Source organism: Stegostoma tigrinum, chromosome 15 (genome assembly GCF_030684315.1).
Source record: "Stegostoma tigrinum isolate sSteTig4 chromosome 15, sSteTig4.hap1, whole genome shotgun sequence".
NCBI classification, from domain to species: domain Eukaryota; kingdom Metazoa; phylum Chordata; class Chondrichthyes; order Orectolobiformes; family Stegostomatidae; genus Stegostoma; species Stegostoma tigrinum.
This window is the reverse complement of record NC_081368.1, coordinates 44792544-44806053: the sequence shown is the minus strand read 5'-3', so window position 1 is coordinate 44806053 and position 13510 is coordinate 44792544. Positions and strand designations below refer to the sequence as shown.

General features: G+C 40.9%; 1 protein-coding gene across 4 annotated transcripts in view; it reads right to left on the bottom strand.

Moving 5' to 3' along the window:
- xpnpep2 (X-prolyl aminopeptidase (aminopeptidase P) 2, membrane-bound) overlaps positions 1-13510 on the bottom strand; it is an 89574-nt gene that overhangs the window by 25380 nt on the left and 50684 nt on the right. For all 4 annotated transcript variants that reach the window (XM_048544565.2, XM_048544567.2, XM_048544566.2 and 1 more), the window contains exons 12-15: positions 9414-9503; positions 8547-8656; positions 6858-6935; positions 3826-3897 (exon numbers count right to left, since the gene is read on the bottom strand). In XM_048544565.2, coding sequence (XP_048400522.1) covers positions 3826-3897; positions 6858-6935; positions 8547-8656; positions 9414-9503 — 350 coding nt within the window. The remainder of the gene's footprint in view (positions 1-3825; positions 3898-6857; positions 6936-8546; positions 8657-9413; positions 9504-13510) is intronic.

The following is a 13510-nucleotide window of genomic DNA, read 5'->3' as shown; positions in this document are numbered from 1 at the left end:
TGGATGAAGAACCAGTTGTCATAGGTGAAGACGTTGTGTTTGTGGATGAAGTGGATGAGTTGAAGGATGGTGTCTGGAAATTGGCAGTTGATGGTGTTGAATACTGAGGCTGTTGCAGCAATGCTGTCACCGTGGGGGATGCTGGTGTAGAGAGTTGAAACATGATGGATGTTTCTAGCTCGACTGGTCCGTTGGTGCTGAGTTTCTGTAAGAAAGCTGCAGTGTTGAAACAGAAGCTGGGGGTTCCCTGTACAATGGGTTTCAAGATGCCCTTGACATAGCCAGAGAGGTTCTCACACAGGGTCCCATTGCCTGATATGGTGGAACGTCCAGGTGTGTTGGTTTTTTGTATCTTTGGAAGGCAGTAGAAATCCCCCACGCAGGATGAGAGTGCGTAGGGTACTCTGAAGGGCTGGACTAAAAATCTTGACCAGTCTGTTCAATTGATTGGTGTGTTCTTTGGTCGGATGGGCAGGTGGTTGTCTGTAGTGTTCCTGGTTGTTCAGTTGTCGGTATACTTCTTTGTAGTAGTCCGTTCTATTCTATATGATGGTGGCTCCTCCTTTGTCTGCTGGTTTGATGTTGCAATTGGTCTTGAGAGCACGAATGTCGGTGCGTTGTGTCTGAGTGATGTTTTGCACTACCTTGTCAATGCAGCTGATGAATCTGGCATTCACGGATTCTCTGATGACTTGAGCATACCTGTCAACACCCGGGCAACGGCACTCTGGAGGGGTACAATTCAATTTCTTCTTTGCCAGATCCCCCAAGGATCTCTCTGTTAACTGATCCGGTTCGTTGGTTGTCTCTTTGGGCTCACTGCTGACATTTTGAAACAACTCCTCGTGTCTCATTTGTCTGATGAGTTCCTCTGTGTCTGCCGTGAGACCAATGGGGTCCATTTTGGTGGTGGGGCAGAAAACTTTGATCTTGTCTCGTTGAAGGGTGTGGTCAGATAAGTCGAAAATGGATCTTCCTGCTGTGGTGCTGCTTTCAACTGTGGTATGAGGGGAGGCTTGGTTATTACTGGTGGTGACGCCAAGATTCTCCAGTTTCTTATTCTTGGTGTGCATGTAGGTGGAGTAGTTCCACTGCCTCATCTGCTTGGTAGTGTCTTGTAACTGTGCTGCTGTATCTTGAGCGCAAGCTGAGAATATGGACTCCAATTAGATTTCAAGGTTATGCGACCTGCTGTAGAGTTGGTGTACGAGATGGTTGAGGAGTTTGCGAGAGGTGCGACAGCAAAATCTCTCAGCATAATCTGTGTTGTAGGTCGATTTGAGTGGGTTCGTGGTCTGTAGTCTTTTTGGGATCTTTTGTGAGTTCCTGCATTTCTGCAGAATCCTGATGTCTGTGTCATATGCGCGATCTTCTTGGAGATGCTCTCTCACACACACTTGTCCCCCCAACCCCACCCCCAAACACACACACACACACACACACACACACACACACACACACTTTCGCTCTCACACACAATTTCTCTCTCTCCCTCCCACCACTCCAGCTCCCCTAACCCACACACCCCTCCTCCTGAGACCCCACCCCACACACATTTTCTCTATCTCTCCCTCCCACTACATCTCACATACACACACACACACACACACACACACACACACACAAAAACACACACACGTGCTTTTTCTATCTCTCCCTCCCACCACGCCCCTTCTTACACACATACACATGTATAAATCTATTTTGAGTTTGTATTTGCAGATCCATTCTATTTTGTTCAAAAAGTACACAACTTATAGATAGTCAGTCAATGTGGCATTTTATGATTCCTACTTTAGAAATAAAACCAGTCTGACTCCAAACCAAAACACAAAAAGATTCTAAACAAGGCCTCACATCTAATACATAGAACATAGAAAAGTACAGCACAGTACAGGCCCTTCGGCCCACGATGTTGTGCTGTGGAATAATCCTAATCCAAAAATAAAATAACCTAACCTACATTCCCCTCAATTCACTGCTGTCCGTGTGCATGTCCAGCAGTCGCTTAAATGTCACTAATGACTCCGCTTCCACGACTACCACTGGCAAACTATTCCATGCGCTCACAACTCTCTGGGTGAAGAACCTCCCTCTGACGTCTCCTCTATACCTTCCTCCTAACACCTTAAAACTATGACCCCTCGTGGCAGTCAATCCTGCCCTGGGGAAAAGCCTCTGGCTATCGACTCTATCCATGCCTCTCATTACCTTGTACACCTCGATCAGGTCACCTCTCTTCCTCCTTCTCTCCAGGGAGAAACGTCTGAGCTCAGTCAACCTCTCCTCATAAGACAAGCCCTCCAGTCCAAGCAGCATCCTGGTAAACCTCCTTTGCAACCTCTCCAAAGCCTCCACATCTTTCCTATAATAGGGCAATCAGAGCTGGACACAATAATACCTAACCTAAAATGTCACCTCTTCTTTACGCTGATAAAACCTTTGGTTCTCTCAGGATGGTGAGTTGAAAGAAATTTGGGGATTCACATATCTGTAAAACCTTCTAACTGATTAAAGATCGTAGATTTGTTTAGTACATCCTCATCAGTTGTGTGACCCTTTGATCTTTTACTTGTAAATTCTTTGTCAGATGACACCTCTCTCACTAACACCTGAAGAAAGAGTGAGGCTCCAAAGGCTTGTATTTTCAAATAAACTTATTGAAATATAATCCGTTGTCATGTGATTTCTGACCTTGTTTACCCCAGTCCAAAATAGCACCTCCACATCATTTGTTCAGGGCAAAATATTGCTGACTACATCTTTTGCTTCCTCAAGGCAACCTGGTAAAGACAATTTAATGTCCTTCAATCACAACTTTTAGCAAAATGTTCACTGTGATCACTTCACACAATTTCACATCTTTCAGGAACACCTGAAAGCATTTTACACATTACAAAGTTCTTTGACGTGTAATAACTTTGTGATGTTATGTCAGCAAATGTTTGTTGCATTTATATTTTGTCTGAGGCATTCAGCACATCCAGCAATGAAGTGAATTATGAGTCACCAGATTTTTAGGCAGAGTTGTGAGAGCGAAAGATCTTTGTAAGCACACCAGAAGAACTTTATATTCCATTTTGATAATGTCTTGTGATTCAGAAATACTGAACATAGAAAACCTTGCTGCAATATTTATGATGTATCTAAAATATTACAACTAGAGGAAACTATCTATTAAAAATGCATTACTCCAGATCTATGAATTGTTAGATGACTTCTGAAAAAGGTAGAGAAGCTGTTTTTCAACCCAGCAAAGATAATGCAATTTCTCTGACATGGATTTTCTCTTTCCTGTATCTGGTGGCCAAGGGGCTGCCATGTATCCATCAGTAGATGGAAGAGGCTAAGTACCCAATTATATTGAAGAATTCTCAGAAGCAAGGGGGAAGTAATAAGTGAACTGATTGTTGTTCATTTGCTTGCCAACACACTCAGTTTATTCTTTGCTTGCATTAAAACTGTGCTGAAATCGGGAATTATTCCACTGCTTTCATTCTTAACTCAAAACTGGGATCTTATCTCCTTCAGGTTATTCTCCTCCATTTTTGTGGATGTCTAAAACCAAATATTAGCATTAATACTTGACAGTGATGTCACAATTGGAATCTAAAGAAACTGTCAACAAAATGGGAGAATCATACTGAGGTAATTGGAGGATTAGCTCAACATGTCGTATTCCCACAGCGGGCTCACTGTTACTACATCTACCCTGTGCCGTAGATGGAGCAAGCCTTTACCAGCAAGGCTTGTTTCCGTAATAAATTGTGCGTGTGTGTGTGTGTGTGTGTGTGTGTGTGTGTGTGTGTGTGTCAGCATACTTACAAGTATTGTCCTCCAGAATCTATCAGGTACATCTCATCTATACTTAGCTTCCTGTTGGTTTCATTGTTGGGACTAAATCAAAAAGTGAAAAAAAAGTGAAAAGCACTGGCAATTTAGATCCAGTAAAATAGCCTTAAGTTTGAATCAATAATTCAGCCTGATAGTTTTGATTTCTATCAATTTTTAAGTTTTAATGGCATAGTTACTTGAAGGTTTTGAATTTCTAAGATCATAGAAATAATATTTCATCTTTTACGCATCCTCACAATCAAGACTTACTGAACCATCCCTTTACTCTACATCCCTTTTTATTTACCATGATCTCAAATTCCTTAATTCTTCTTTCTGTCAGTAACCAGCATTTCATAACTTAAGTTTCTGATAATCGACTATCTACTTCCTGAAATAGGGATTAGTTTACGTGAAATATTGGGGAATGCATCATTGGGGAGCACTGCGCACAACAATTTGCTGCCTATTTTTGTCTCTATGTTTTTAGTGCACTTTTAGGTTACTGCTTTGAAATATTTGCCCTGATTTTTTTGTTAAACTGCAAATTCAACTGCAACAAGGAGCTGAATTTTCCCTTCTTTTGGCTAATTGTTATTATCAGGTAGTTTCAAGCAAGGTTTCCCACCATGGCCCATGGAGATTTTTCACATGCAGTCTTTTGCTGCTGTCCCCACTAATGGATCTAAGCTCTACGGCATCCTTCACATTCAATCATGCAGCAGCAAAGACAAAAGTGCTCACCACTGCCAGGGCCTTGTGCTGTTCACACCACAGCCACAGTATTTAAAACCCAGTTGCTTACCACTACAAGAGCTGCAAGGCATGAACCTGCTGCACCAATGTTTTGGCCAACAAGATGTCTCATAAAAGGAAGATGGTACCCCATGTATGAAAAGGGAATTTGCTGACGAGCAGTGAAGTCAAGTGGAGGGACGTCCTTTCTACCATTAGACTGTCAATGGCTTCAGAACCAGATACAGCCAGTCTGAGCCCAGATAGCAGCCCAGATCAGTGTTGCTTAATGCACAAGGAGAAATGCCTTGCAGTGCTCGAAGACGATTAATCTTGTCTATTCTGTCACTTTCTCACACTCTAACACTCCCAGTGCACAGTATCATCAAGGCTAATTGGTGTAAGCTCTACTCTTGCTTACATTCATGTCCACGCAGTGGCACTCACCCACCTCATCATCACTAAACAAAACTAATCAGCTGCTCTCAAGGTAAAGATTAGAACTCAGCTATTGACCTATGGAAAAGTTATGTAATGACAAGTCGATGAGGAGATTTAAGGTCATACTAAAAAAGTTTATCTTTATGGCTCACAAGGGATGGGCTCTTATTTGCTGTGGCCTAATAATAATGTGTCACTGTTTCTTTCACAGCAAAATCCAAATCATAAATTCTGATCTTTGTTTTAGTAGGGCAAAAACATAATACATAGAACATAGAACATAGAACATTACAGCACAGTACAGGCCCTTCGGCCCTCGATGTTGTGCCGACCTGTCATACCGATCTGAAGCCCATCTAACGTACACTATTCCATGTACATCCATATGCTTATCCAATGACAACTTAAATGTACCTAAAGTTGGCGAATCTACTACCGTTGCAGGCAAAGCATTCCATTTCCTTACTACTCTCTGAGTAAAGAAACTACCTCTGACATCTGTCCTATATCTTTCACCCCTCAATTTAAAGCTATGCCCCTTCGTGCTTGCCGTCACCATCCTAGGAAAAAGGCTCTCCCTATCCACCCTATCTAACCCTCTAATTATTTTATATGTTTCAATTAAGTCACCTCTCAACCTTCTTCTCTCTAATGAAAACAGCCTCAAGTCCCTCAGCCTTTCCTCGTAAGACCTTCTCTCCAAACCAGGCAACATCCTAGTAAATCTCCTCTGCACCCTTTCCAAAGCTTCCACATCCTTCTTATAATGCAGTGACCAGAACTGTACACAATACTCCAAGTGCGGCCGCACCAGAGTTTTGTACAGCTTCACCATAACCTCTTGGTTCTGGAACTCGATCCCTCTATTAATAAAAGCTAAAACACTGTATTGCCTTCTTAACAGCCCTGTCAACCTGGGTGGCAACTTTCAAGGATCTGTGTACATGGACACCGAGATCTCTCTGCTCATCTACACTACTAAGAATCTTACCATTAGCCCTGTACTTTGCCTTCTGGTTACTCCTACCAAAGTGCATCACCTCACACTTGTCTGCATTAAACTCCATTTGCCACCTCTCAGCCCAGCTCTGCAGCTTATCTATGTCTCTCTGCAACCTACAGCATCCTTCGTCACTATCCACAACTCCACCGACCTTAGTGTCGTCTGCAAATTTACTAACCCATCCTTCTACGCCCTCATCCAGGGCATTTATAAAAATGACAAACAGCAGTGGACCCAACACCAACCCTTACGGTACACCACTAGTAACTGGTCTCCAGGATGAACATTTCTGATCAACTACCACCCTCTGTCTTCTTTCAGCAAGCCAACTTCTGATCCAAACTGCTATATCTCCCACAATCCCATTCTTCCGCATTTTTTACAATAGCCTATTATGGGGAACCTTACCAAACGTCTTGCTGAAATCCATATACACCACATCAGCCGGTTTACTCTCATCTACCTGTTTGGTCACCTTCTCAAAGAACTCAATAAGGTTTGTGAAGCACGACCTTCCCTTCACAAAACCGTGCTGACTATCCCTAATCAATTTATTCTTTTCTAGATGATTATAAATCCTATCCCTTATAGCCTTTTCCAACACTTTACCAACAACTGAGGTAAGGCTCACTGGTCTATAATTACCAGGGTTGTCTCTACTCCCCTTCTTGAACAGGGGAACCACATTTGCTATCCTCCAGTCATCTGGCACTATTCTTGTAGACAATACTTTGGTATTATCACACACACCTATACGGTAGACTTATGTTACATTTGGTGACAGATTTAACAGAATCAACTATTTGATCTTTACCTCATGGGATCTACATTTCTCTACACTGACCTGTAGTGAGCAAGGGCCGCATTCAAACCACTGGCAGAAATCGTCTCAAAGCTGATGCCCTTGGAATGCTTTTGCTCCCTGTAAAAATATATGACAAATGATTCCTCGACTGGTCCATTATTTTGGTGATTGGTAGCTCATACAATTTAATAACTCATATATCAATGGCTTGGAAATTGTTGGTAACAACAGTGGCTGGATGATATTTGATGAACTGGATCTGTTGATGAACTTTCTATGTCTGCTGTTTTATCTGGCTGCTCCTTGATTCAAAATAAATTAATTAATATTGGCACTCAGGTTGCAGGCAGAGGAGCATTTGTCCATTAATGTTGCCAACGTTAATTTCTGGCTTTACATTGGTAATGAAAGCAACAATGATTGTAACATTGTAAACAATTCAAAAAAATCTACCTTTGTGCATAACAGACTCAGTCTGAGAATAGAAATGTCATAGTAAAGTAACAGTCTGAGGGTTATATAAGTGCTGGCCCAGCCAATGATGTTCACATTCCCTAACGAATAGAAGAATCACACCAGTCTTTAGATGTATTTTCATAGCCACACATGATCCATTGCAAACTCTAAGAGGAATGATCCTACATCAGCCTTATTTATTATAATAACACAATAAAACCATTGGTGTCTGGGCATTTATTTGAATTGTTCTCTGTACACCACAGTTCACCACAATGCAACAGCATAGTCATCTTCTAATTTAAGGCAGTCTTGGATCATGCATTATTTTCATGATGGCTGTCAAGATGAGACAATCGACTCTTTAAGTTCGATATTAGAGATGCCTTGTTGAAACTATGCATACAGTTCAAGATCAGACATTAAACAGTGGTAAAATAGGCAATAGCCGCTAGGATAAAGCTCTGTGGCTGAAGAACAACATTCTTTATTGTTGAAGCCCTTTAAGTATTAAGCTACTGGTACTGAGTAGGCCTGACGTCTAATACAGCGGACCTAAACCTTAATACAGTTGACATAATGCATGATTCTTTCTGTAGGTATTTCTACACCAAAGGTTAATGTGCATTGTACAGCTGCCACTAAGAAATTTTAAAACCTACAAAGAAGACAGCAAGTCATGGTAATTTTAAAGCAACATCCTTTTACAAGGTTTAGGATTAGATGGCAATGTGGCTACGCACAATTCCCTTTCGAAAAAAATGGGATCTCTGTTTAACTCACTGCTGGAATTTTGCCACAAATGATAAAGTTTGAATGGCATCAACTGAAGCATTTGAAAATGATCAAAAATTCAATGACAATTTGAAAAAAAGAAAAAAAAATTTGAAATTATTGCACAAAATCACATAGATATATGACTACTTAATTTGTGCATATCAAATTTCTTAAAATAGAGTATAATTTTAATTTCTAAAGAGCAATATGTTTATTTTAGAATGTCTTAATTTCATGTGAATGTTTTCAGCATTTACAACCATACATTTCAATTTCTCCTGTGGGTATAATACTGCATTCCATAACATACTGATGAAACATTTAATATGTCTGGAGAGTGTCGATGAGTAATTGCTTCAATATGTTTCAGTTTTGAAAATATTGTCCATGTGGTATAGAATGTTGGTAAATTGTTCTTTAGCAGAATTTTTTAATTGAACATCGACCAGTGTATACATGACATGACTTCATTTAAATTTTCGGCAAATTTTGTACCTGCGTAACTTGTTGACATTGTCTGCACCTGACAGTTCCGTCACAGTTCCTTTTGGCACATTTTTTTCCAGCCATACAAAATAGCGTATGACAGCAATTGCATCACGCACCTGAGAAAACAACCGTTTTGAAAGTAAATATTGCATTATTATACCCAGATCCCAATAACCCCATAACTGTTCCCTGCATGAGCATTCCCATGAACATCTCTACCTCATCTCCCTTACCAGCAAGGTAATCGCTATTGCAAGTCTGAGTCCAAGATGGGAACAGTTAGTATTTCACGTAGTTTTTCCTTAATGCTTTAAGTACTTCCTTTCTGCCAAGTAATTTACGGTTGTATTTTTAAGAGGTTTTAAGGCAGTTTGAAAGAGCTTACTAAAATATTGCATTGTCAATGGACATTTTTGCACAAGTACATTCATTAGTTTTTTTTTTCAAAAACAGTGAGGTTGATTTATCCTGCTCTTTTTGAAAGAAAATCACTGAGGTGCAGGAAGTTCAGCAAGCAAATTTGCTACCAGTCTAAAAACCAAAAGAACTGTGGACGCTGTAAATCTGAAACAAAAATAGAAGTTGCTGGAAAAGCTCAGCAGGTCCGGCAGCATCTGCGAAGAAAAATTAGAGTTAGCATTTCGGGTCCAGTGGCCCTTCCTCAGAACAGGAGGAGCTCTGAGAAAGGTTTACTGAACTGGAATGTTAAATCTGATTTTTCTTCAGTGGTGCTGCCAGACCTGCTGAGCTTTTCCAGCAATTTCTGTTTTTGATGCTACCAATTTTCCTGTTGTTTATATGGCCTATGACTTTGGTTGGATATGTTTCCTGTAGGAGTGCTTATGTCTCCATCTATAATTTCATTATACTTACATGTGCTGCTTTCAGTCCTTTCTGTTCTGTGGTGTCTTTAACAGCCTTGGTGAGTTGCACTGGGGAGTATCTATGAATAAGCAATTTTGACTGCAAGAATTGAAAAATAAATCAATAATTAATATTCAAGGCTTACTTTTTACAAGGAAATTCACATAGTTCTTGCACAAGAAATTCATTTCCTCAATATTGTCTGAATTCAAATATCACTGTGATATTTATGTCATTTTTTCAAAACCTTGTAAATTGTAACAGATATTAACTGCAATTTGAAATCCCAATACTTTTCTTTCTTGTGTACAACATTTTAATCTCTATTTTGACAAAGAATTGGAAAGAACAGAGACCATTTTTTCTCTGATACTTGATAGCCCCGCTCTGAGCACTGAACAATAAATGATAATTCTCTTGCAGATGTCAGCTTGCACTGGTTGCAAAGTTGTTTGTTTCAGTCTCCTGGGAGACTGTGGTACTTGTTCTTGATACGTGTGTACGAGGAACCCAAGTCCTGAAAAGTACAGGGTGTACAATGCTTGCAATGAATGTAATTAAATATTATATCTTCTCAATAGGACAGTTACATGTTAGCAGTTTAGTAAAAATGGGGTAACAAGAGCAGAAGATGAGGATAAACTGAGCTTGCAGAGGGCATCAAGGATGCTCAGAGAGAAACTAGAAAAAGAGGTGGGCTCAGACACTGCCAGTAAACAAGCAGAAATTAAGGTTCAGTGAACAATCCATTACCCATTTCATCGTATGTTTGATTACTAGTAGGAAGATTGAACATTCTTGACCAAACTGTTACATACATTTTTGTAGAAAACCGAATACAAATTATTCTCATATGAGATGATAATTCAAGACATTTAACATTGAGGACAAAAAAAATTATGGATACTGATCAAAAGAAAAATTAAAGAGTGCAGAACAATTTCCTTGGAGATTGTACAGCTGTAAATTTGCTGGAAACTCTATTTCCATAGATGACGATTAAAAACACAGGCTTTGAAGAAGCGTTTGAAAGTAAAGTCAGGTATTTGACAGAGCATGGCATGAAAACTGAAAAATCAATAGTGCAGTGCACTAAGTGATGAATAAGAAGAAAGAGTAGGTGAGTGAACTTGCATGTGTAGCTGGAAGCAATCAGAAAGGTATGGCACTCAAGGAACAATTAGAATTCAAAGGTAAAACAATAATTCTGAAGTCATTTTACTAGGGCACTTGAAGTCAGTGAACTTGGAAAAGGAATGGGTGATGGAAATGCAGAATGGCTTCAGAGAACTTGCTGTAACATTCTGACCCAGGTTTATGTTGCGAAGGATGAAAATTGAAAAGTAGCTCAGGAGAGAATTAAACTTGAGATCATTCAAGAAACAAGAAAAGCTGTTTCAGATGAGCCCTCTATAGTTCACACCTCAGTCCACTTTCCAAATTGATATAGTTGTAGAAGGTTGCACTTTCCATGAACTACATTTTTCTGTTTTGAAGTGCAATATCCCATCTAACCAGTGTCATTAACTATGAGGAACAAATTACTGCAGATGATAGAGCATGTACTGAAAACAAAAGTGTTGGAGATTTCATCAGGTACAATTTAATTTTGAATTACGTTAACACATGACTATTTGTTCCCTCTCAATCATCTATCAAAAAGACCAACCATAATTGCCTGTTTTAGCTTTTCTACTCACATTAATGTTAATTATGGAATGCTTCAAATATATAGGAATTTGGGAAAGTTCATTCACTGCAAAACTCATTCAAAAGATGAAGAAAGTAAATGAGATCTAAGAGGGGCTTTACTCTCCTTGACTGGCTGTTTGAAGGGAAGTCTGAACGTTAAATCCAATAAGTGATCTTCCCACTGCCTACTTGGTGAAAATTTCTCAGGGAACAGGGAACGCTGTGGGTGGCCAGTTCAGCCTGCTATCTATTTGTGCCCTTAAATGACCAAATAATGGTCAGTTAGTAGCCTCTTTACATCCTACCAGTGTTTTATGGCATTTGACCACTTATGTGGGCTCGCTGCACTGACCCAAAACATTCATCATCACAATTTCACTCACCTCCTGAAACTCTGAACCAAACCCATCATCTCACAGCTCCCCTTCTCCCCCAGGGATCGCTGACTAGAGACTTAACTTAGTTCCTTGCTGTGGTGGGACTGTGATGGGTTGTGATGTATTATATAGTGATGGAATCATAGAATCCCTACAGAGTGGAAGCAGGTCATTCGACCCATCAAGTCCACACCAAACCTCCGAACAGCATCCTACCCAACCTCTCAATGCTAAGATTTAAGAACAGCTTCTTCCTTGCTGTTATCAGACTTATGGACCGACCTGTCATATATTAGAATTGACCTCTCTCTGCCTCTTCTCTGTAGCTGTAACACTATATTTTGCATTCTGTTTTATCACCCTGATGTACTGACATAAGGTATGATTTGCCTGGGTAGCATGCAAAACAGTACTTTTCACTGGATCTTGGTACGTGACAATAATAAATCAAGTCAATTCAAATGAGATCTGGTGGGCCTGGGCTGCCTTTTCCTAGTTGGCACTGCTAGGTCTCGTGTGTTGCTAATCAAAATGGTTGGCTGGCAAGGTCTATGATACAACTGCTTCCCATGATAGGCAGGATGTGGAGGATTGGGTAGAAAAGTCACACGGCATCAGGTTATAGTCGAACAGGTTTACTTGTAAACACAAGCTTTCGGAGCCTCGAGTCCTTGCTGTCAGGCAAAATCTGAAGGTAACTGTCACTTTATTCCGAGTCAAAAGGATAATGACAATTGTTTGTCATGTATTTCAAGTATATTCTGTGTAATTCAGTTACCCTACTATATGCTTGCAGCCCCTTTACTGTGCAAAGCTGTTATTGAAAAGTGCACATACGCGCTCTCATACAGCTTTCCTGCACGGTTCCTGTCAGTTGTCGAGCAGATGCAAATCGACACATCAACGAATATCGATCACGCTTGGACGTTGAGCAGTTTTACCGCCACCTCCCCCTATGCGCTTACTTCTTTAACCGTGAGCCTAACCCTCCCTCTACTGACCCCTTCTCTCACCTCCAATGCGCCTCCTCCTGAACACCATCCGAAGGCCTCCTACCCTCCCTCGGCCTCTTCATCTCAGGATTCTGAGTGATAGGATTTATGACCATCTGGGAGAGCATGGCTTGATTAAATGCAGTCAACACGGCTTTGTGAGGGGCAGGTCATACCTCACAAACCTTATCGAGTTCTTTGAGGATGTGACTAGAAAAGTTGATGTGGATCGAGCTGTGAATGTGGTGTACATGGACTTCAGCAAGGCATTTGATAAGGTTCCCCATGGTAGGCTTATTCAGAAGGTCAGGAGGAATGGGACACAGGGGAACTTAGCTGTCTGGATACAGAATTGGCTGGCCAACAGAAGACAGCGAGTGGTAGTAGAAGGAAAATATTCTGCCTGGAAGTCAGTGGTGAGTGGTGTTCCACAGGGCTCTGTCCTTGGGCCTCTACTGTTTGCAATTTTTATTAATGACTGGATGAGGGGATTGAAGGATGGGTCAGCAAGTTTGCAGACGACACGAAGGTTGGAGGTGTCGTTGACAGTATAGAGGGCTGTTGTAGGCTGCAGCGGGACATTGACAGGATGCAGAGATGGGCTGAGAGGTGGCAGATGGAGTACAACCTGGATAAATGCGAGGTGATGCATTTTGGAAGGTCGAATTTGAAAGCTGAGTACAGGATTAAGGATAGGATTCTTGGCAGTGTGGAGGAACAGAGGGATCTTGGTGTGCAGATAAATAGATCCCTTAAAATGGCCACCCAAGTGGACAGCGTTGTTAAGAAAGCATATGATGTTTTGGCTTTCATTAACAGGGGGATTGAGTTTAAGAGTCGTGAGATCTTGTTGCAGCTCTATAAAACTTTGGTTAGACCGCACTTGGAATACTGCATCCAGTTATGGTCGCCCTATTATAGGAAAGATGTGGATGCTTTGGAGAGGGTTCAGAGGAGGTCTACCAGGATGCTGCCTGGACTGGAGGACTTATCTTATGAAGAGAGGTTGACTGAGCTCGGACTTTTTTCATTGGAGAAAAGGAGG